The following is a 23,969-nucleotide window of genomic DNA, read 5'->3' on the forward strand; positions in this document are numbered from 1 at the left end:
TCATAATGGATATCTCCTCAGCATGTCCTCGACTAAGGCATGCTGTTACTCTCCGCGAGTCCTTCCTCGAACAACTATAAGAAGAGGCAAGTAACCATAGAAATCTCCTTCTTTTCCCAGCAACACGCCTCTTCAATCTTCTATCGCCTAGGAATTAGCAAAAAGCAAACCTCGAAAAACTAGAAACTTCTACAAAAAAAAAAAAACGTAGTAGCGCCTTCACTTACAAAATGGCGTCAAGTCATTCTGCGGTGAACCCAGGAGTTACTGGACCAAGTCTCTCCGACTTTCCTGAAAACATTCAAAACAAAATTATTCTGGTTGAAGTTCCCGCCGCCGAAGTGCAAGGCTTCATTCGAAATGAATGTCCTTATATGTTAGAGAGAATCGCACCGTATGGTGCTAATTGGATGAGACATGTCATGTACAACACCATCCCCAAGGAGATCCGAGTCTACGCGTATGTCCACTATGACATGGCCCAACCAGACTGGTACCGAAAGGAAGGCAATGTGGCTCTTCTGTCTCGTTACAATGCCCACAGAAACAATTTGGAGCAGGAAGTAACTGAGGAGCAGGCCCGCAGCATGCTGCGGTTCTACAGTATTGTGCAATTCTATGCCAACCCGCTTCCCGCCATCGGAATTCGGGCCCTGAATGTGGCACGTTCTGGGAACATGCGGGAGAGGGCTTCTAGAAATGAGATGCTACGTATTGAACGTGCCCTGTACATACATGATATTCTATTGCAAGCGATGACCAACATACCCCGCCACACCATGACCTCGGCTGCTGCCAAGTCGCCTTGGATGAATTTCCTAGAGATGTTCACTGGCTGGATGCTATACCAGGTGTTGACAGTGACTACGTTCCTCCATTATCCGGGTATGTTTTGACCCCAAACACTTGCTGGTACTAAATCAGAAATGCTAACCAATACCCTAGATCACACGAAGCGTTTCTCTGATGAAGAATTGGAAGACGCGCTTGTCGCTATCTCGAAAACGGAGAATCGCAACTATCTGGTAAGCTCTGGACCCGGGCTTTGAATTGTGCTATTAGCCCTAACAATCTGCAGTATGAAGGGCTGTCATTCAGAAAAGAGATGGACGGGGGTAGTTGGGATCGAAGACTGAATGATGAAGAGCAGCTTCGCCTCAAATGCTGGGCTGCTGCTGGCAGGGCCATATTTGCTGCTATGTATCTGAAGGTAGATGGCAAAGATCAGAAGTTCAACCAGCAGAACTTTTCCCCAGATGATAACATGTTCAACAAACAAATGGCTGATCCATTTGTATTCATCGAGGGGGACAATGGCCCGCATCGGCTCTGGTACGCAGTCTTGAAGAATAGGCCCAATCAAGACATAGGAACATTCTTTAATGAAACCGGCCACCCGAATTACCTGCTCTTCATGTGGGATGAAGACCGGTTGCGCTACCTGAACTTTCTTGGGCTGCAGTAAGACAGTCACTGAGAACAGGATGACCGTTCTTGCGTCTTACCCACGGCTTGAGATCACCTGGGAGCTTGGTATCATTAGTCGTTCCCTTTCTTACTTGCTTACTGCTAAAAAATAAGCTCTCATAAAATCCAACATACTTTTGCTTCATCGAATAACTATGGCTCCATTCCTTGTAGACCGCTTTTCTTTGGCTTTCCACTAACCAATTTAGAAGACAATTATATACCACACTAACTGTAGATCCTGTGCTCATAGTCTATCAGTATCATTCCAGAATAAGACCCCAACCCAACCCAACCCAACCCAACCCAGACATAAACCAACCAGGAGGAGCCTACTATGCTAGACAACCTCCACTGACAGCACAACCACACACTGAAATTTGTGGTGCATAATGCACAGATTGCAGGCTGCATGCATTGCATATGTGTGTCACTTGTGGATGTACCACAGCAACAAAGATATGTGTGACCCCACATTAGTATCGTGAAGGTGGTACACGATTGATTAGTGTGTGTGCGCGCATATGTGCATAGGCAAGCTTAATGCATTTAGTTACCTAGTATTGAAAAGAAATAGTTGATTCGTTAGTTAGCTAGGACCAGTAGTAATCCGTGACATCCAATAAGCGGATTGCTGATTTGCATGGCAGTGGATGATGTTTGCTTTTGACAGGTGTGGACTATCGAAGTTTAGTAGATTAGAGTTGGGGTTGGGCTGATTATCTACTATGGGTTTTTTCTGGATTGGGGAGGGTGGATATTGCTTCTTTCCCTACATTTTCTTTTTTCTTTTTCTTCTCTTTGAAACTGTCTTGGTACTTAGGGATTTGAAGGTAGGAGGTCGGGATCTGAATCATACCTTCTTACTCGCTTATTTTGCCGATTATATAGATATATGAGTTCATCTACAAAAACTGTGTAGTAATTAATGTGGAGTAAATGAAGCTACTAATGACAATGATGACGCTGACGCTGACGAGAAGTGGTCACTGCTGATTACTACTAGGCATCTGTGCGAGGTTAAGTTGGATCATGTCGATCGTTTCCATCGTTTGCTCCTGTCGCAGGATCCATGTTAATATCGGGAGATCATTAACAATTAACATATAATGAGGGATTTTTGGGGATTGATATGCTATCTAGATAGAGTAGTCGTCAATCCTGGGGCGGGAACTTAGTATGTTATGTTTCAATTTCACGGTTCGCTTCACGAGTCATGCAGGATTGATATTTGTATTAGGTAGATTACTTTGGTATTCCGTCTTTTTCTTTTCTTCGGTTATTGATTGTAGATAATTTATCATCATTTTACTATAACATCTCATTTTTCTTACTGTATTCCTGCCAAGCCCGGCAGTATGCACCGTGAGGCTTCAGAATGAAGAACCCCGGTCGATCTACATGCATACAACTGACCCTTATTACCAAGAATTTAAGCCACAAGGGTATTCACGGTTATTGACTGCTATTCTATTGTTGAAGATATTCAGGCCAAGAATAACAGACAATTAGATACAATGCAGTGGCAAAATCCATCATGGGTGCTTGGTATGCATCCAACTTGGCAGATAGCCGATCCCTGATAAGGAGGGAGTGGAATCTCTACTACGTACTCTGTATGGTACTCCCGCTCACGAGGGCAGGGCCAGTAGTTACCCACCGACCTTGATCGTATCTCAAATGTCTCGCATCGCAATGCTGCATCGTCATAGGCTTGCATTATCGCTCATCAATTCCACATAATTACCCGACTCCAAATTCCTAGACATGCTTTAGATCCTGTACTACGCGAGAATTGCAAATCTGCAGACTAGATTTATCAAACAACTGTGGGAAAATTACTACGACTACAGCTGTACAGTTACTAGTAAATAGGAAGGGATCAAATCAAGCATATCGCTTAACATTATTACAATAAAATGACTAACCCACTGATTCAGACCCCTCATCAGAGAAAAAGCCAATAAAACCACATCATCTCGACACATGAGATTTCGATTTCAAATTCTCCATTCTACGCGAAGCAAACAAACAATCAATCAATCAATCCATCGTGTCAGGCGGGCCTAATGTACGTACTAAAAATGAAAAAAGCCACCAATGCTGCAGGTACCACACATGCAACTCCCGTCCAATCCATGGATGGGATGGATGACTCGAATCGCGCAAATCTGAAACTTGGTCCTTTTTAAGATTCAGTCATACTCCGCCCCCGGCAACTTCGTCTCACCAATCTTATCCCGGCAGTAGTGATTAGTGAACCGGTGGTACCAAACTCTCTCTCTTTCTCTTACTTTTCCCATCAAGTGTGTGTGGTGTGTGGCTAAAGTTAGATTGGAACTGGGCGCCCTGCAGGTAAACGAACTACGGAGTAAGTCATGCTCCCCCCTCCTCTCTCTCCCCTCCTAGAATTTTGTGCTGCCCTGCCTGCCATGATGTTCTCCCATGACAGGATGATTGACCTATGGGGTCGTAACTCAAAAAAGCGATGTCATGCATGTGTAAATCGAGACTTTCTTGAGATTCTGTGCATTTTTTCATTTTTTATTTTCTTATTTTTTATTTCCTTTTCATCCCTCCACTTTCTCTCCGCACAGTTGCGTGTGCAGTAGCAAGTAGTTCAGACTAGTGCCGCGTCGCGTTGTCGAGTACGGAGTAGATCCCCTCTTTTTTTTTTACTTCTCTCTTACTGTGCCAAACCCCCGACCCGACCGAGAGGAGTGAGTGGGTGTGGTGGCAACAGACTAGATACGGACTACGGGGACTCAGGTACCCGTGGACGGAGAAGCACTGGGCCAGGGGTAAAAAAGAGACAGACAGAGACAGACAAAGCGAGCCAGCGGACGGATGGGGAAAAGGGACTGACTAAACTACAAAAGTATCTACAGCACTAACTAACTAACAACTACTCAGGTCACGCGAAATTAAACATTTCCTGCAAAACCTTGGAATGTGCCATGCGATGGGCTGATGCACTAAAAAGAAGATTAAGATATCATCTTAAGTTTCGAATTATCTTTAATTATTTTTCTTCTACTCTGTGAAAATGGCCTGGTTGTTGCTACTACTGTACTACTGTTGCAAATGATGCTAGTCTCTCTTCTACTTGGTATTTTATCTAGTTTGGTTTAGTGTCGCTATTTCTTTTTCTTGCTTAGCTCCGAACCTAACCTACGCGCTACTAAACATTTATCTGCACCCCCCGGTTACGGTACGTGCAAGCCGTGGGCTCCGCTGGATTTTTCCCCTTGCGTCTTCTTGCATGGGCGACCATCCGACGGTCAAGAAGCGGCGGCAGACGATCATCCGGATATCATTATTTGGGGGAGAGGACGGGGGGGACGATCCGGATGATTGATTTAATTGATTAATGGATACTACTGTGATTTTACTGGTTTAGATGTATCTCGGTATTATTTGTTAGTTGTTTGGATAACGAAGTAATATTTTTTTCTTTCATAAGAGGAATGGGATGAGGATGATGTTAAGGGCCATCCAAGGTTTGAAGGAGGGACTTGGAGAGGGAGGAGGGGGAGAAATAGTACCCAAAGCGGTAAATATAATTGAACGAACGCTAATTTATTTTATTATCTTTTCGTCCATGGGTATAGGCCAGTTATTATATCCAAAACATCTGACCTGGAGAATGTCTCTAAATTCTTTGTCTTGGATTGACAGTCATGACGCATTGATTAATTCAACCTCGTCTCTGTCTGTCTTGCCTATCTCTCTCTGTCTGGCTGTCAGACAGTCAGTCAGCTGGAAGCGGGATGGATTGACCAGTCCTTAAAAATCAGGAGGCGTATGCTGGTGGTGGTGGTGGTGGTGGTGATGATGGTGGGTGGGTAAAAATACTAACTAATAATCCCTGAGGGGAGGAACAGACCGACAGACCGACACACCAAGACCGTAGGGACCAATTTCAGGAACAGGAATTGTTCACTGGGTCTCTGGGGCTGTCTGGGTGGAGAGAGGGCCTTCATGTAATCCGTTCAACCGTTGGGCCACCCTGTGCTCCGTTCCCTCTTTTTTTCCTTTCCTTTCCCCCCCTCCTCCCCCCTCTCATGCAATACTTAGTCAGTGCTAGTTAGTTCCTCACTGATTGACACACTCGCTGTAAGAAGAAATAGGGAAGAGAAAATAAAAAGAAACAGAAAAGAAAAATACAAATGATGATACATACATACAAGTAGGAGAATTTGTCAGTCTAAAGAAACACGTTTATTAAACTGACTTCTAAAAAGAAAAGAAAACCAACCCTCAGCATGATATTGATGCAGATGTAGACTAGATGCAGGTCCACACCAGTCCATACTCAAGGTCAAACTGCCCTGACGAAATTTGAATCCTCGCGCAACTAAAAAGTATTTACTTTTGTTTAGTGGCAGTGGTACCTGCTTGGCTCTCCATCCCGTCCGCTGCAAGTCACGGAAACCAACTCCACCCTTAACCAACCGTAAACGCCGTCGTGAGGGTTCGAGCGGATTTATTTCTCCCCTCCTTAAGTCCACTCGCGAACCATCCTGTGCCTTTTTTTCCCCTCCCTCTTCTTGTTTCTCCTGGATCTCTGGTGCACTGGCTCAATCAATACCCATTCTTCTTATTCTTCTTCCCTTAATGATCATTATTTACTTTTATTATTATTATTGATTTTCCCTCTTCATTACTTCCAACCCTCCAGTTGTACCCTCTTTGTTCTTGTCGTCGTCGTCATCCCCTTCACCACATTGTCAACTTTCCACTCTGATATCCTGCCGCATTCTACAAAGTTGATTGATTGGGATCGCTTCTTCTTATTTTTATTTTTATTTTTTTTTCTATTCACCGCACTTCTTCTCTCCCTTATTACTTCTTTTTTCTCTTACTTGATCACCCTCTCTCCCTTCTTAATTCACTGTCATTCCGATCCCTTCCCCCTGTTGGTTAGTAGGTTGCCCTGATTGATTTTCCTCTGCATCCGACCGGCATCTTTCCTCCTGCCTGCCTCCCTCCCCTCTCTCCAGTCTCTCTCTTTCCACACTCTCTCCATCAATCATTAAATTAATCCTCTCCATCCTTGCCTTGCGCCTCCTTCCTTCTTTGGCAGTGGGAAATTTTCTCTTCCATACCACACAACCCATCTATCTCTCTTTAATCTCCTCTTCAACTCCTCCGTCCCTCTCCGATTCGGAATTATTCCCACCGCCTATCTTTGCTGCTCTCCAAGTTAACCCTTATAACCGCCGGGCAGTATCTGAGACGCCTCCTGTTGATCGCATCCATCGCGCTCCGCTACACGTTAATCCTCCATTCCGATCGCCCTTTACTTTTTCTCCATCCTATTTTTACTCCTTCTCTTACGCGACTAGCGGCGTCCACGTCTCGAGGTTGCCAACACCGTTAAACTCACCAACCGTGCACAAAGCTCGCTCCGATCGCTCATTCGCCTCTACAGCTACAGCCTTTCCACACGTCCGATAAGGGGGTTCTGGAACACCTGCGTTGCGTCGCTGCACTCGCTTGTCTTGTTCCAAATGATCAGTGGTTATTAAAGACAAACTCTGCGATCACAGCCGAATTGTCATAATCGCGATATCGAAGGTGTCGAGTATCGGTGTGGTTGATTGTTCGCCCGCATATATCGCGCCTGAACGCCCAATCGTGTGCTGCTCGATCCCAGCACACCTCTATACGCTCATTTCTTGCACATAATGTCCGTTGCTACGATGCTACAACCCGCTTCGAGAGCCTCGACTTCATCGTCTTCTTCCTTTCAGCCTGTCACACGCCAAAACACCATGTCTTCCCACGATACGCGGTCCCTCCGCCAGTCGAAGCGGCTGTCAGTCACTGCGCTGTACATGTCCATGAACGCTAAGGACAGGGATTTGGATATATCAGACGATCTGGCGAGAGGTTAGTCACTGGATTTGGGTGTCATCTCTTTCAACTTGGAAACGTTTGCTGACATTCTATGCGACAGCTCAAATATATCTGCGCGAACTGAAGGCGAAGATTTCAACACAATCGAAGAAGAACTTCGTCCTGGAAAAAGATGTGCGGTATTTGGATTCACGGATTGCCCTGCTGATTCAAAACCGTATGGCTCTGGAAGAAGTAAGAATTGATCCGTCTGTCTTGCATGGGTAGTTCCTAACAGTACCAGCAAAACGAAGTTGCCAGCCACCTCGACGACGCTATAGATCCCCAGGAGGGATTCTTTCCTAACGATGAGCGAACACAGAAGTACGGCAATCTTCTCTTCCTTCTCCAGTCCGAACCCCGCCACATCGCCCACCTGTGCCGCCTAGTCTCCATGTCCGAGATCGACTCCCTCCTGCAAACCGTGATGTTTACTATTTACGGAAATCAGTATGAGAGTCGTGAAGAACATCTGCTACTTACCATGTTTCAGTCGGTCCTCACCTATCAGTTCGACAACACGCCGGAATACTCGTCACTCTTGCGCCAGAACACCCCTGTTTCCCGCATGATGACCACCTACACCCGGCGCGGTCCTGGTCAGAGTTACCTGAAACAAGTCCTTGCCAACCAGATCAATGCCCTGATCGAGCTGCGCGACGTCGACTTGGAGATCAACCCGCTCAAAGTGTATGAAACCATGGTGAAACAGATCGAAGAGGAGCAGGGCTCGTTGCCAGAAAGCCTTCAGAGATCTGTTACGGCGGAAGATGCAGCGGCAAATGCGCAGGTGCAGGCCATTATCGAACCGCGATTGAAGATGCTCACCGACTATGCCAACCGATTCTTGAACATAATTATCGAGTCCGTGGAAGAGACACCGTACGGCATTCGGTGGATATGCAAGCAGATCAGAAGTTTGTCTCGACGCAAGTACCCGGACGCTCAAGATCAGACCATCTGTACCCTGATCGGAGGATTCTTCTTCCTTCGCTTCATCAATCCCGCTATTGTCACGCCTCGATCGTATATGTTGATTGAATCGACGCCCACGGAGAAACCCCGCCGGACGTTGACCCTTATTGCGAAGATGCTTCAGAATTTGGCCAACAAACCTTCGTACGCCAAGGAGCCGTACATGGCGAAACTTCAGCCTTTTATCCAGCAGAACAAGGAACGTGTGAACAAGTTCATGCTCGATCTGTGTGATGTGCAAGATTTCTATGAGAGCTTAGAGATGGACAACTACGTCGCGCTCTCGAAGCGAGACCTCGAGTTGCAGATTACTTTGAACGAGATGTATGCCACACACGCCCTGCTGGAGAAGCACAGCTTGGCTTTGGCCCAGGACCAGCACTCCCATCTCAATGAAATCCTGCAGGAGCTTGGTTCTGCGCCACCACAGGTCCCCCGGAAGGAAAACAGGACCATCACCGTGCCCTTGTTTAGCCGCTGGGAGACGTCTCTGGATGATTTGACCGCGGCCTTGGATATCACCCAAGAAGAAGTCTTCTTTATGGAGGCCAAATCCACCTTCGTCCAGATTTTGCGGTCTCTCCCTCCGAAACACCCCGCAATGCGTCGTCCGCTACGGCTATATCTCATTGCGGAGAGTGCTGCAACCCTCAAGAACGATGCGGTGATGGTCCGGAAAGGAATCCGTACTATAGAACTGCTCGATCAATTGATGAAGTTGGGCGTCATCGAACGTGCTGATGACTTCAGTCTCCTGCGTGATGAGGTTGAACAGGAATTGGCCTACCTGGGCGGCTTGAAGGAGAATGTCTTGAAGGAGACGAAGAAACTGGAAGAAGTCTTTGCTACCATACGCGACCACAATGCGTACTTGGTGGGTCAGCTGGAAACGTACAAGTCGTATCTTCACAATGTCCGCAGTCAGTCCGAGGGCAAGCAGCGGAAACAGCAGAAGCACCAGGAGCTCGGGCCGTACAAATTTACACATCAGCAGCTTGAAAAGGAAGGTGTCATTCGCAAGAGTAACGTTCCAGAGAACCGACGAGCCAACATCTACTTTATGTTCAAGAGTCCTTTGCCAGGCACTTTTGTCATCAGCCTGCATTACAAAGGTACGCCGTGAATCTAACCCTTTTCATTCCCATCTTAACTAACCAACCATGCCAGGCCGTGCTCGTGGTCTTCTGGAGCTGGATCTCAAGCTCGATGATCTGCTCGAAATGCAAAAGGACAACCAGGAGGACTTGGATCTGGAGTACGTCCAATTCAATGTCTCAAAGGTGCTTCTACTCTTGAACAAACGATTTGCACGAAAGAAAGGGTGGTAGAGAGACAGCACCTATGGCCTCTCTTTTACACTCTATCACGACGTCTATGAAACGGAGCGGATAGTCACCGGCAAGCCTCAAGACAGGCCAGCCTTTGGTCTTGGCTACTATGCCGCCAATTTGATGAACGACAATTGGTATTGGATATACGCCAACATGTCCCGAAGGCCGTGGCCGTGCTATCTGTTTGGATCGTCTATTCTACGTTATGACCTGGGGACGGACGATTGATTTGTACACTTCACCATGCGGCTTCCCACCCAGACGTGGTGCGGGTCGACCATGGATGCATAAGATGAGTTGCGTTTTATTTTTTTGTTTTCGTTTTGCCGATTTTGTTAAGATAGGGCTCCTATGCGGGGCAGTAATGTGGTGGGGCGACCAGCTCTGTTAATCCCCAAGCGTGTGGTCCTGGACTCTTCCCTCGCTGGCTCGGGGGTGAGTGGTCATGAGCCGGGTTTTCTGAGCAGTGTTGCTTTTCGTTTTGTCCTTGCGACGGCTATACCCCGTTGAATGATATTGCGCTTTGACTTTTTTTTAATTGGGTCAGTACGGTTTGATGAGATTGGTGCGCTGTGTTGCTCAGCGGCTCTGGTGAGGCCGGCCGTCATGTTACCCTGTGTTTATATGTACCAGTATGCCTTGGATTTAGCGTTGTGAATTCCCCGGAATCATATATCATATGGCTTTTAATGAGGATGATGCTCTGGTGTCTAGGCCACGAGCAGTCTGCAACACCGGACATTGTTTAGGATTCTGCGATTCTTCTGACTGTAAGATGATCGACCTGGGCTGTTCAAATCAGTCAATGTAAATTAGCGATCGTCGGGGATATCTGACTAGCAATTTCCGCCGAGTGATATTCGGCCAAGTTGCCCAGACACCCACCAGCATTGGTCCAGACACCTACGTCACTGCCGCCGGGACGCAGAATGGCAACGGCGCGACCGCCCTGAAACGAAAGGGCGCATTGGCGAAGGAGAGGCTTAGGTGGTCGCAAACCAGGGGTTGTGAGGGGTCTCAGTGAGAATAGTGAGAATGATGATCATGAAGCAGGATGTGTCCTAATCAACAAAGTAAATTGGATCGATAATGAAACAGGTGCAGCCACGCATGACGCCTCAAGAGTAGTCCGTAAAGACGAAGAAGAAGAAGGGGGGAATGGAAGGTTGACCGCTTTACGCGCCACCCCTCGGTTTTTCAGGCACGCAATTCAGGCCGACTGCTGCCACTTGACAGGCCAGACAAGTAAGTAGGCAGTGAGTAAGTACAGTAGTAGTGAGTGAGTGATCAACTCCAGCAGTAGTAGGAAAGTTGCAGTGAGTTCGACTTGGTTTGGATTCCCGTCTAAGTTTGGCTGTTTCCGTCCGCCGTCTCATTTCTTTCTCGCCTTCTGGCTTTTTTTTTTGCCTCTTTCTCTCTCCGCCTCTAGGTTAATTTCCAGTTTAGTTGTTCAATATTCTAGGCAGTTGTTCCTCCTCCTCTTCTCCTTCCCCTTAACCGCTGCTATCTGCGACATCCCGCTTAATTGTCCCTCCCCACTCCCCTCTCTCTCCTCCTCTCTTCTCCCCCCCCCTGCACCGCCCGATTTCTCCTCTTGCCTCCTCCTCCCTTTTGACCATCAACTCATCCCGCCTTCGGGTCTATAACTTTCTCTCAACTCTCCCCTCCTCTTCCTTTCCCCCAACCCTCTTCATCCACCATCACCTTCACAATGGCGGCTCCGTCCAAGTACGATGACTATGACTTCCCGACCACTGCGCCGGAAGACCAACCCGGCCACCCTGGCCACACCACCCCCGAGCAGGATGCGAAGGTAGAGCAGCTCCGGGCCGAGCTGGAACAGCTTGGCTACACCGAGAGGCTGGATACTCTGACGCTGTTGCGTTTCCTGAGAGCCCGGAAGTTTGATGTCGCTGCTGCCAAGACCATGTACGTTTTTGCTCCCTGACTATGTTGAGACGACTAGCGTCAGTTGCTGGAGCCTACGCGTAAGCGGGTGCTACTGGGAAAACGGAGTTGAAAGTCTCTGTCTTCTATTTTTGTCACCTGTTTCACGGAGACTTTGTTACGAGATGCTATGCACTGTGATCATGGAAACCTGAAACTTTCGAAGCGCGCGCTAACAGCCACTTCTGGGAATAAAGGTTCGTCGACTGCGAGAAGTGGCGGAAGGAGTTCGGCACTGATGAGCTCGTCCGCACTTTCGAGTACCCCGAGAAGGCCAAGGTCTTCGAATACTACCCCCAGTACTACCACAAAACGGACAAGGTGCGTGACTTTGAACAGACCGCTTTTTCTCCACCGCTAGACTGGTCGAGACGCTAACGATCGGAATCCAAAATAGGATGGCCGTCCTGTCTACATCGAGAAGTTGGGCAAGATTGACCTCAATGCCATGTACAAGATCACCACCGGCGAGCGCATGCTCCAGAACCTCGTGACCGAGTATGAGAAGCTTGCCGACCCCCGTCTGCCCGCCTGCTCCCGCAAGGCTGGTAAGCTGCTTGAGACTTGCTGCACCATCATGGACCTGAAGGGCGTCGGTATCACCAGCGTCCCCTCCGTCTATGGCTACGTCAAGCAGGCGTCTGCCATCTCCCAGAACTACTACCCCGAGCGTCTGGGCAAGCTTTACCTGATCAACGCCCCCTGGGGCTTCAGCAGCGTGTTCAGCGTGGTCAAGGGCTTCCTTGACCCGGTGACCGTGAACAAGATCCACGTTCTCGGCTCCAACTACAAGAAGGAGCTGCTGGCTCAGGTCCCCGCTGAGAACCTCCCTGTTGAGTTCGGCGGTACCTGCCAGTGTGCCGGAGGCTGCGAGCTTAGCGACATGGGCCCGTGGCAGGAGTCTGAGTGGGCTAAGACCCCCAAGTGGGCTGTCCCGAAGGAGGCTGCTACTGAGGCTTCTACTGAGGCTGCTGCCGAGAAGGAGGCTGAGGCTCAGGCCACCGCATAGAGGCTTTGTGTCATCAACCGGTTTTGTTTCTGTTTCGTTCTACATCTTGGATCAATATGGTAAAAGCTTCAGGCACTATCTTGCCGATCTATATCCCTTCTTTTGTTTCTAGAACTGTTTTGCTAGGGAGAGGTACTCCGCGGGTGCCTGTCCACTTTTCTTTTATATTTCAAGATACGTGCTGGAAGGGTTGTTGAGAGTTGTTCTCGGGGATTCCGCGGTCCTATTGTTATACGTTTTGCTTTTGGTCGTGCTTGTTTTCCTTTTGCAGTCAGATATCAAACACCATATGAGCGGCGCGAGGTGCTTTTTATAGATTGGAGCCGGGGCAGTCAGTAATAGGGGACAGAGGATAAAAGTGTTACGTGGTCAGGATGCTCTAGGTAGAACCAGGGTATACACTCATATAGCGTTAGAGTGAACGTTGCAGAGCGTGTCCATCAGATCTTTCATTATTGTAAACACATTGTAAACGGATTGGTATCATCCCAAGACCCCAGCAAACGCCGACCCAAACCCATAGCAGAGAAGATAAACAATGCAGTGGTAAGCAGACCAGCCTAAACAAATACTCATTTCTTGTCTTCCTTCTTTTTCTTCTCCACCACCTCGACAGCCCGCCCAGCCCTCTCGGCCTTCCCCAGTGTCGAAGAAAGCGCATTGCCATCCGTCCCATCACCACTCGTATCCACAGAGACCCCCTCACCCTGAAGCCGCAACAACGTCCGCAACGCATCCTCATACACCTCCGCCATCTCCCCACTCCGCCACCTCTCCGCCTCATTCTCCGTCCCCAGCGAGATCTCCAATTTCGCGCGCGACCTCGTCATCGGCCCCTTCCTCTGAGTCCGTGTCGTTGTCGCCGTTGTGCTCGTGGGCCCCGCATCAGCCATCTCCGTATCCTGTCCCGCACTCTGCTGTTCTTCTTCTTCCTCCTCCTCCTTCATCTCCTCCTCCCCTTCCAAATCCTCTAATTTCTCCTCCTCCTCATCCTCCCTCAACGCCCTCCTCAACTGCTCCGCATACGCCTTCGCCGCCCGGCCCGGCGCATCCCGTCTCAACTGCGCCACCGTCGTCGTCAACGACTCCAATTGCGCATACAGCGATGTTACCCGCGATGCTAGTTTCCCGTCGTACGCTTCGTATTCCACTTGTTCGGTGGGGGCCGTGAAGGCTGCTGGGAAGGGCCATTCGGGGGAGGTGGAGTCGAGTCCGTTGATGCTTATGGAGGGGGAGGCGGAGTTGAAGGTGCGGTTTATGTACTGGATAGATTACAATGTCATCGTTAGACATTGTGGGATTTATATGTATGTATTATCTGGAAAGGGATAGGGTCTTACCTCATCGACTAATTCTCGTACGCGCTCGCGCATGGGATCCGGTCCATCGTTGGGGTTCGCGGATGGAGGTAGGTGGAGGTCGAGTTTTGCTCGGGAGAGCGCGACGGTGTTGGCGTATAGGTAGGTGAAGTCGGCGGAGGATTGGAGTTCGATTTTGCGGTGGTGGTCGGTGGACATTTTCTATTCTCTTTATTATTTCTGGTGTGGTGGTGGTGAGGATGGTGGTGAGGAGGGAGGGGAATCACGCGTCGTAGAGTATGTTTGATGATTGTTTGATGCGGAGATACTAACTTTACGATAGCAACTATCCCTCTTTTGCTGCCTAAGGCAACAAGGGACACAACAAGTGAAATTATCTGCCTCAGGCATTACACAGCGTCGATCGCCCCGCAAACGATGTCATCATTGATCGAAATCGGGAAGGTGAAGTTTCCCATTCCCCATGCCTTGCTTTACGAACGAACTACTACTTTTTTTCTTTTCCATCATCATCTTCTCCCAACCAGGCAGGTTCCGGTGGGTTGTTTTTGTCGCACCATTCCAATGGGCTAGGCTCTAATCTTAATTGGAGAGAAAATCTTTTTGCTTTATATAGTACGTAGCCTCTGCTCGTGCAGGCTCCCATTATTACTTATTCTAATTGGAGAGAGTCCCCTTTTAATCTCCAACTAGTCTAGTCACTTACTTAGTTGTTTGTCTTGTCTCACATACAACACTTATTCATTAACTTCTATCCCTGCGGAATGATGGCCTTATTATCGCTGCGATGATCGGATCCCTTTTTCTACTTTATTTATATTTTATAATTACTTTTAAGATCGGTCTCAGCTTCTGATACAGTGGATGGTAAGGCAGGCAGGCAGGCACCTACAATGGACATCGACCACTCCAATACAACTGCCAGCTCTATCGCCCTCATCGATAATACTGCGCCCCGTCGCCGCCACTCTGAAACTCCCACCGCTACAACAAACGGCGGCAGCCACGTCTCCCGGAAATGGACGAAAAGGTCAATTCGCGGCGAGCTGAAGAAGCGCAAGTACGCTAAATGGCAACCGGATCGATTGGGGCTTACGACCGATGATGAAGACAATACCAACTACAACAACCATGAAGAGGAGGAAGGCATACCGTCATCCAGCAGACGACCCTCCGAAAGACCAGAAATATCAGACCTCTTTACTACAGAAACAGCAACCACCACGAGCCCTCCCCCCTCGCAATACCAAAGTCGAAGTGACAGCGCAAGCCAACAACAGCAACCCTCACCCCCTTCGCAGGATGTAAGCGCCACGGATTTCGCCCCAGAAAGCAACACCCTCTTCACCACCCACACCACCACTACAACTACAGGGGCTAACGCCCCCAAACTCACCGGCCTAAAACCCAACACCGAGCTCGACATCCTCTACGAAAACCAACGCGGGTGGTTCTTCTTCGGCATCCCGCTCTACTCGCACAGCTCCCTACTCAACTTCGACCCCTCCGCCTGGCAGACTGGCGATCTGCGCGACAGTCCCGTGGACATCACGAACGCGCAAGTGCCCGATCCCAGCTGGGTGTGGGCCTGGCGGTCCTGGTACGTCGATATGTCCGGCGACGTGGATGACCAGGGATGGCAATATTCGTTCTCGTTCAAATCGACCGCGTGGCATGGGTCGCATCCGTGGTTTCATTCGTTTGTGCGACGGCGCAGATGGGTGCGGGTGAGGACGAAACGGTTAGTGGATAGACATGGGCGGACGGAGTTGGAGATGGCGCATAGATTGAATGAGGATTATTTCACGATTCACTCGGGGAAGAAGAAGAAGAGGCCGGTTAGTGAGGTCGGTGGGGGTGGGTATGGGACTACGAGTTTGGGTCGGACCACGACTGCGACGACTTCAAGGGAGATGGAGGAGGAAGGGGCACCGATAGAGGAAATAGCGAATATCCCGGCGTTGATGCACGCGTTGAGAGTAGCGATTGTGGATCGCGAAAAGGTGGATGCGTTGGATCGGTTCGTCGACGAAGGCGGGGAGGAGTTGTTTTATTTGGATGAGAAGGTAGTCCCCCCCATAGCATTACCCGTTCCCTGCAGATATCCCATCCAGCAGGAGCAATATGCTAATTGTGATATGTCATGAACATCCAGATCCCCGAAATCATGTCCATGTTCGTCTTCCAAGCCTCCCGCTGGCACTTCGTCCTCCACCTTACCGACCTCGTCGAGTCTCTCTCCCAACAACTCTCCTCATCCAGCGGGGACAGCGAAGCCACCGAGCTGCAGCGCAAGCTGGATCATCTCCGAAAGGCCACCGAAACAGCTAGACGCCATCTCACGGGCCCGGGGGTCCTGCGAGCCGAGAACCGGAAATCGAGCATGGAGATGCTGGACCTGACCCCCGTTTCGAAACGCGGGAGTCTGTTGGCGAGATACTCTGGCCGGTTCGAGTTCAAGTCAATGGATGATGGTGGGGAGATTAAGGGGATTCCTAAGGAGGCGGAGGTAGGTAGGGAAGGGCATATTTTTCAGTATTCTTCTTGATTTTGGTATTCTGTCTGGATGGGGGTTGGAGTTTTGGGGTGGGTTAGTATTGCTTAGTTAGCGTGAAGTGTATGAATATCCATCTGTTTATTGTCAAAATGTATTCATATCATATAAATCATCTCAAAGAGCAGTCAGTATACGGAGTAAATGCTTGGCACCGCGGAGGCGCGGTAAAAATGCCAACCACGACCGCCTACCTACCGCCTACCAACCCCGGCAAACCACCCCAACCCAACACCTAACTTAACTAACAGTAATAATAACTTTTTTGGCTCCGAAGCTCCCCTGCCTCTTCTTCCCTCGGCCATTCCGATCTCTCTACGACCACGACCCCGGCCACCACGCCTTCCAAGTTCCCACCCCTCCGCCGCTTGGTTGGTGTGTCACTCCGATCCCACATGTTATCTCGTGGTCGACCGTGTCTGAAAAGACGTAGTCTATCTACCGTCTTAGACACCGTTGCGGCTAGTCCCGAAGAACCTCTCCTATTCCTGTACCCTCGCTGGGTTGGCTCGGCTGTACGACAACACCGGAGACTTGTTTCCTCGACTTCTCGGTATACACCAGGTGGAAATGAAAATGTATATAACGCTGCTGCTGGGAGGAGGACGGTAGCGAAGCCGCCACCGGCGGGACGGAAGCTCTCGTTTGGGAGCTCGTCGAGACGGTGGGTTTCGACGACGGCGGCGGAGGCTGCTGTTAAGACGGAGGTGAAGCGGGATGTTGTTCCGCCTGAGCAGGGGAAGTCAGCAACGGCTCCGCAGAAAGGGAAACGTGGTGAAGAGAATGCCGATACCGGATCACCTGCATCCATCTATAACCAATTAGACAATGACCCGGAAACCGAGGTGAAGAGCGAGCGACACGTCTTCAATATCTTCTCCGATTTACAGACGCGACCTGTGCAGCCGACGACGGGCCGGAAGGGTGTGAGATCATCTACTGGTGAAACGCCCGCTATTGCGCTGAAGCAACTATCGCACCGCGACCGACGGAAGTTGAGATATCGGCTGTTTTTGACGAAGCAGAGTCAGGGCCGTGATAAGGCGAAGAATAACCAGTGGAATAAGTGGACGAAGATTCGGGAGATGTTGGAGGAGATGCATGAGGATACGCATGTCTGGGCGAAGAAGGGTGTCAAGCAGAAGGAATTGCTCGTGCCGGAGGAGACGATCGCGCTGTTGGCCGGCGTCACGGACATGGCGTTGAAGGAGAATGTTTGGTATGTGCCGGTGCATAATGGGTGCAAGGTGCATGTGCTGCGTCCGTTGCAGAGCCAGGGTCGGTTTCGAAGAGTGATTCTGTCTGGCTCGGAGCGGGTGGTTGAGTTGGTCAGCGATAGGATTGCGCAGGCGAGGAGACTGCAGGAGCAGAGTGATCCTCTGGTCGATATCCAAATCCCGCTTTTCCCGATCATCCCGTCTATTGAAGCGCTGAAGCGTCAGGGTGCGCCAGTGCCGTTGGTTCGAGGTGTATGGGATATACAGTCGGCTGTCAAGCAGGCCGCGAAGCTGCATATGGTTCTACCTGCTGGGAAGAATTTGTCTGGGATTAGGGACTTCGCGGAACATGTGGAGGAATTGACGAGGTCAAAACCTTCGTATAACTCGAAGATTCCCTATTCGCACCAAAAGCAAGTGGCGCGGGCCCTTGTGCAGCTTTTCCGGAATGAGGCATATTCCAGCTTCATGTCGACGGCTGCATTGAATCGAGCGCTGTCCTATCTGCTTGACCATGAGTTTCTGAACGCCGCCCGCGACATCTTCCTCAAGTCCGAACACCTTGCGACGGTGGATACCTTTAATATCCTCCTGAAGTCTGCGGCTAAGAGGCAAGACCTCCGCTTCTTCCGTCAGTTCTTGCTGGCCATGTCTCGACTGAGCATTCGGCCGGATCCCAACACATGGCTCACCCTGCTGGATTGCCTGGTTGCTCCCAAGGCGAAAGCAGATCTCGTCACGTATATGCTGCAGCGCGGGTACCTGGAGAACATGGGTGCGATGCGGACGGCGCTACACCTGACCCTGCCGAACACGTTCCGAGCACACTTAGAAAGTGGCAAGAGCGTGGATTCATTCATCAGGCAGACCGCCGACTCGTGCGGAGATAGCTGTTTCGCTCCATCTCTGATCAGCCAGATGTTCGGTGTCATCGTCCGGCTGAAAGACTTTGCTGCCCTGGACCGGTTATTCGACATCTGCAAGCAGAACGACCTAACCTTCAACAGTGCTACCATCACCCAAATTCTCTCTCTTTTCCGAGCAGACATGCCCACCGCTCTGCGGTATCTCTTCCGATGCCTAGAGCGCCCCGAAACGAAGCTCGAACGGCACGCATGGGAGCGACTCTTCCTGGTCGCTTTCAAAGGCCAATACTACAACATCTGCCGGGTCCTCTGGAGGTACGCGTGTATGTCCGGAAACGTGACATACAAGATGAAGCGCACGGTCGTGACTTCCTTGATCCGCAATGTGCCCCGAAAGCCCGAGACCAACGTCCACACGATTTGGGATGTGAGTGCGGGCAAAGTCATCGTAGGACTGGATCTGCACCGTCCCGACCATAAGCTCCAGACCACCGTGCTCGACAAACTACCCCGGGAGTATCGCACCAACCCCATCGCCTATTTGAGTTCAGGCTACAAGCCCAGCGGCGAAGAGCGGGAGCAGCAGATCCAAGTGGCCTCTGCGCTCACGCAGCATGATATCGAGATCGGTTCCTGGCATCGCCCGCAGTTTCCTCTGCTGATTATGTTGGAGGCCGCCTCGGTCTTGGATCAAGAGTGGCGGAAGGTGCCGCGGCCGGTACACTGGCTGGTCCAGAATGCCATTCGCGTGCCGGTGAGGAAGTCGATGTATCCGGCTTGATCTGTTCCCTTGTTATTTGCTCGATTGTGGCTTCACCATGGCCCTGTTATATATACATATCTTGTACATTATGCCCTCCCATCCACCTCCCATCACCTCACATAACACTCTGTACATAGACCTGGAACCACCCCACCATATAGAAACCCAACAGCAATAGATTGTATCTATAGTAATCCACAACCTAACCCCGCACACATGCAATGCAATGCAAGCAGACCAAACCAGACCAACAAATCCACATATATATCTTCATCATAGCATAACATAGCATAGCATAGTCATTACAGTCATTCACATCCATCCAAAAAGGAAGAAAGGGGGCAAGGTATCCAAAAAGAGTAAAGGTAGGGTAAAAACAACCTCTACCACTTCCCATTTTCATGCGTCAACGCCGGCTCCGGCGCGGTCACCACCGTGTCCGTTCTATCCTCAATTAAGGGGTAAGGCGGCCCTGTTTGCTGAGCGTACGGATCCATATTCGTCCGCATCGACCCAACCCCTTCCTTCAAGTACAGTACAAGCCGATACGCCGAGTTGCCATTCAAGTAGTATCGATGCAGCCGTTTACTCCGCAGGAACCCGAGGCGCTCGTAGAGCTTTATCGCGGCGGTGTTGGTGGTTTCGGTTTCAAGCACGATCTACAATCGATGGATCGTTAGTGGAACGTGCACATGCATTTAGCTATGGGGAACTTTGGAGGTAGGGATTTACCTCATCTGCCCCTCTCTCCACCATAGCATCAATCGCCATACGAGCCAATTTCGTGGCTATCCCCTGGCCCCGATACTCCTCGCGCACGGCTAACATGGCGATGTATCCGCGTAAGGGGCCCCCGCGATGCGGTTCCAGTTTGCTCACGACGACGCCGACCATTGGTGAGGAGGATTGGAGCTCGGAGTTGTTGTCGTCCATGGCCATGAAGCAGAGATCGCCCCATTGGTAGAGGAAGTAGCGGTAGACATAAATACTGTAGGGTTCGGAGAGGTCTTTGGAGATTAATTGGCGCATGGCGGGGACGTAAGTGTCTTCGTGGGCGGCATTGTAGCGGATATAGCGGAGGGGTGTGGTGGTGGTGGCAGTAGTGGTATTATTTGTTGTTGTGAGAGTGGCGGTAGCATCTGTAGTAGGAGGATTGGAAGTCATTGTGGAGAGGATGAAGGACTCGAATCAGAAGAGAGAGCAGGGCATGAATGGAGAGAAAAGGGAAGCCGAGAATAAAAAGAAGTGATGACGTCCCGCACATGTGATTTTCCGGCGGTGCCTGAATTGGGACGGATTCGGTTTTCTTCATGTCAAACTCGGTTATTTTTGGCTCAAACCTTCTTTTTTTCTCCTTTCTCTTATGATTCTGCTTTGACGTGAACTCCTTCTTCTTCTCTTTGCTTTCCCGGCTTCTTACATGATTTCCGTCGTCTAAGTGCAGCATGCTCCGCCGTCGTGTGGCCAAGGACAAGGACGGTGCGTCCGCATCGCCGTCCCCGTCCGACTCCCGCGACATCCCCGACTCGACTGCGTCGGCGCAGAAGAAACCCAAAGGAGAGTCGTTTGTCACCAAACCTCGGAGTAAACGGCGCAATGGTCTTATCTTCGTTCTGGGTGGCTTGTTTGGTGTCCTCGTGGCCGTTCTCTTCGCCAACCAGCAGGATGTGATCAGTCTGGATAGCATAATGGATCTGAACTTGGAGTCGTTGATGGATGTTATGCCTCAGGGATTGCTCTCGGATGTCAGGGAATTCACGGTACGACCCAATTGCTCATCAAGCGACTTGGATATATCAATAGGACCCGCAGTATACTGACACCCCGCGCAGCAACATGAACGCGACACCGTCGCATACGACTCCTTCTCCGTCGGTCTGCACCTCCAAGCCGAAGGCGTCCACGCCAAACACCCCATTGTCATGATCCCCGGCGTTATCTCGACCGGCCTCGAGAGCTGGGGCACCGACGCAAACTCCCGCCAGTACTTCCGTCGCAGACTCTGGGGCAGTTGGAGTATGATGCGCGCACTGGTCCTCGACAAGACCGAATGGAAGAACCATATCATGCTAGATAAGGAAACCGGCCTGGATCCCCCCGGCATCAAGCTCCGCGCCGCGCAGGGCTTTGACGCCACTGACTTCTTCATCACCGGCTACTGGATCTGGAACAAGATCCTCGAGAACCTCGCAACCATCGGCTACGACCCGACCAACGCCTTCACCGCCGCCTACGACTGGCGCCTCTCGTACCCCAACCTCGAGCGCCGCGACCAGTACTTCAGCCGACTGAAATCCTACATCGAGACCGCCGTCCAGGTCGGCGGCGAAAAGGTCACGCTCGCGTCACACAGCATGGGCTCACAGGTGGTGCTGTACTTCCTCAAATGGGTCGAGCACCCGGACCACGGCGCCGGCGGCCGCAACTGGGTCAACAACCACATCGCCAACTGGATCAACATCAGCGGATGCATGCTGGGCGCCGTGAAGGGCCTAACGGCCGTCCTCTCCGGCGAGATGCGCGACACCGCCCAACTCAACGCCTTCGCCGTCTACGGGCTCGAAAAGTTCCTCTCCAAGGAAGAACGCGCCGAGATATTCCGCGCCATGCCCGGCATCAGCAGCATGCTTCCCAAGGGCGGCGAGGCCGTCTGGGGCAACGCAACCTGGGCCCCGGACGACCTGCCCGACCAGTCCCAGTCCTTCGGCACCGTGCTCAACTTCCGCGAAACCAACTCCTCCCACACCAGTAAGAACATGACCGTCACCGAAAGTCTCAACTACCTCTTCGATGAATCCGAGTCCTGGTACCGCGACCAGGTACTCAGCAGCTACTCCCACGGCGTGGCTCACACAGCCCGCGAAGTCGAAGAGAACGAAAACAACCCCCGCACATGGCTCAACCCCCTCGAAGCCCGGCTCCCGCTCGCCCCGGACCTCAAAATCTACTGCTTCTACGGCGTCGGAAAACCCACCGAGCGGAGCTACTACTACCAGGAAGAACGTGACCCCCTGGTCAACCTGAACGTCAGCATCGACACGACAGTAACTAACAACGACGGCGTCGATCACGGCGTCCTCATGGGCGAGGGCGACGGCACCGTCAACCTCCTGAGCACGGGCTACATGTGCGCCAAGGGCTGGCGCATGAAACGGTACAACCCTGCCGGAGTGCAAGTCAAGGTCTTTGAGATGCCGCATGAGCCGGATCGCTTCTCGCCCCGTGGTGGTCCGAATACAGGTAGCCCCCATCCCCATCCCCCCTTACTCCCCGTATTAGGAAAGAACTATATTAATGAGAGAGAGAGTATAGGCGACCACGTCGACATCCTCGGCCGCGCATCCCTCAACGACCTCATTCTTCGCGTAGCAGGCGGCCAAGGAGACCAGATCGAAGAGACGTTCGTCTCGCGGATTAAGGAGTACGCAGATCGGGTACAGGTTTTTGATGATGAATGAATGAGATAGATGTATTGTAATGTGAGTAGAGGGCGTTTTTCTTTTCTTTTCTTTCCTTTCCTTTATTGGGAATTACCTACCTATTAGTACATAGTACCTACTATACTATACTATATACCTATATTATGTGTGAGATGATGGTGGTGGGGTATGTTAGGTTTGTTATAGAGAAGTAGATTTGTGAATCTTATAATGGTCATGTATCATGTATCATTCGTTTCTCCTATCGTTGGGGGTTGAGTTGTATTCTGTCTATCTGGAGAGATATTTCACACGTACTACCTGGTGTCTAAGTGGCGTGACTAAGTTGTGATTACATTAATCAATCTTGCATGTGATCTAATCTCATATGATCTTTATCGACATGGTATAGACAGATAAGATAGTAATTTCATATAGTGACTTACTTCTAAGCTACATACGGCTAGACTGAAGAAACAAGGGCAAATATTCCAATAGGAGCACGTAGTAGTCATTCAAGAAGTTCCTAAGAGACATGAAATGTATACAGTAGAAACAAGAGGAAAATAGAATAAAAACATATATGATACAAGCATTCATAAATCATAACGCTACCTGATTATAATTAAAAATAGGTTTTGCTAATGGATACTTTCGTCCATCCAATCAACCACCCCTTCCCTTATCCCGTCACACGCAGCCGCAGCTGTTAATGAATTAGGTCATAGGAGCGAGCGGGCGGTAGAGTAGAGAAATGGTTTTCTTGCATCGATTGATACCAGAAAACCACACAACCTAGGGGATACAGGAGGTAAAAGAGTAGTCCCGTGCGAACGGAATTAAAAGGTGTAGGGTGTGATGGGGTGGGTGACGTGTTTCCATAGCAAAGCGAATCAACAAAATCCAGGCACACGTGTTGTTCGGGAAAGATGCCTCCGTCAACATCTATATTCCCGCGTCCCCTTCCTCGTGGGTGCGTGCGTCGGGCTTCATTTCGGCTTCGTTCCCCTTTCCGGAGAATGAGCAGCCCGCGTGAGCACGGCCCTCCGTATAACAAACAATAAAGGTCTCTGGTGCGCAAAAGAGACCGTAATACAAAGGTTCATCATAACCCCTCTGTCTATATGCCAATGCAATGGTCATTAAAATAAAAAAGCATTGAATCCCTTGAAAGCACAGCGAATGAGGTGCAAGCAAGTTG

The 23,969-nt window shown here is 50.3% G+C and overlaps 7 protein-coding genes across 7 annotated transcripts; 5 read left to right on the forward strand and 2 right to left on the reverse strand.

The window, feature by feature from the left end:
* Window positions 1–230: 230 nt before the first annotated feature.
* Window positions 231–1,465, forward strand: AtWU_09625 (amino acid permease family protein; the record flags this gene model as incomplete). Its single annotated transcript, XM_035504731.1, has 3 exons — window positions 231–885; window positions 946–1,025; window positions 1,079–1,465. 3 exons carry the CDS (start codon window positions 231–233, stop codon window positions 1,463–1,465), a joined length of 1,122 nt encoding a protein of 373 aa, XP_035360624.1.
* Window positions 1,466–7,244: 5,779 nt separating this feature from the next.
* Window positions 7,245–9,671, forward strand: AtWU_09626 (Ras GTPase activating protein IRA2; the record flags this gene model as incomplete). Its single annotated transcript, XM_035504732.1, has 4 exons — window positions 7,245–7,362; window positions 7,430–7,563; window positions 7,613–9,455; window positions 9,511–9,671. 4 exons carry the CDS (start codon window positions 7,245–7,247, stop codon window positions 9,669–9,671), a joined length of 2,256 nt encoding a protein of 751 aa, XP_035360625.1.
* A 1,714-nt stretch (window positions 9,672–11,385) lies between these two features.
* On the forward strand, window positions 11,386–12,630 carry AtWU_09627 (SEC14 family lipid-binding protein; the record flags this gene model as incomplete). The annotated part of the gene is made up of 3 exons (XM_035504733.1): window positions 11,386–11,603; window positions 11,819–11,942; window positions 12,019–12,630. The coding sequence occupies 3 exons, from the start codon at window positions 11,386–11,388 to the stop codon at window positions 12,628–12,630; spliced, it is 954 nt and encodes a 317-aa protein (XP_035360626.1).
* A 572-nt stretch (window positions 12,631–13,202) lies between these two features.
* On the reverse strand, window positions 13,203–14,147 carry AtWU_09628 (uncharacterized protein; the record flags this gene model as incomplete). Its single annotated transcript, XM_035504734.1, has 2 exons — window positions 13,203–13,892; window positions 13,971–14,147. 2 exons carry the CDS (start codon window positions 14,145–14,147, stop codon window positions 13,203–13,205), a joined length of 867 nt encoding a protein of 288 aa, XP_035360627.1.
* Window positions 14,148–14,842: 695 nt separating this feature from the next.
* AtWU_09629 (peroxin Pex23-like-Penicillium chrysogenum) lies at window positions 14,843–19,367 on the forward strand (the record flags this gene model as incomplete). Its single annotated transcript, XM_035504735.1, has 4 exons — window positions 14,843–16,015; window positions 16,105–16,458; window positions 16,781–16,878; window positions 16,937–19,367. 4 exons carry the CDS (start codon window positions 14,843–14,845, stop codon window positions 19,365–19,367), a joined length of 4,056 nt encoding a protein of 1,351 aa, XP_035360628.1.
* Window positions 19,368–19,732: 365 nt separating this feature from the next.
* Window positions 19,733–20,513, reverse strand: AtWU_09630 (peptide alpha-N-acetyltransferase MAK3; the record flags this gene model as incomplete). The annotated part of the gene is made up of 2 exons (XM_035504736.1): window positions 19,733–20,008; window positions 20,082–20,513. The coding sequence occupies 2 exons, from the start codon at window positions 20,511–20,513 to the stop codon at window positions 19,733–19,735; spliced, it is 708 nt and encodes a 235-aa protein (XP_035360629.1).
* Window positions 20,514–20,794: 281 nt separating this feature from the next.
* Window positions 20,795–22,807, forward strand: AtWU_09631 (phospholipid:diacylglycerol acyltransferase; the record flags this gene model as incomplete). The annotated part of the gene is made up of 3 exons (XM_035504737.1): window positions 20,795–21,109; window positions 21,182–22,589; window positions 22,662–22,807. The coding sequence occupies 3 exons, from the start codon at window positions 20,795–20,797 to the stop codon at window positions 22,805–22,807; spliced, it is 1,869 nt and encodes a 622-aa protein (XP_035360630.1).
* Window positions 22,808–23,969: the final 1,162 nt, after the last annotated feature.

Source organism: Aspergillus tubingensis (genome assembly GCF_013340325.1).
Source record: "Aspergillus tubingensis WU-2223L DNA, scaffold_11, whole genome shotgun sequence".
In the NCBI taxonomy this organism is placed as follows: Eukaryota; Fungi; Ascomycota; class Eurotiomycetes; order Eurotiales; family Aspergillaceae; genus Aspergillus; species Aspergillus tubingensis.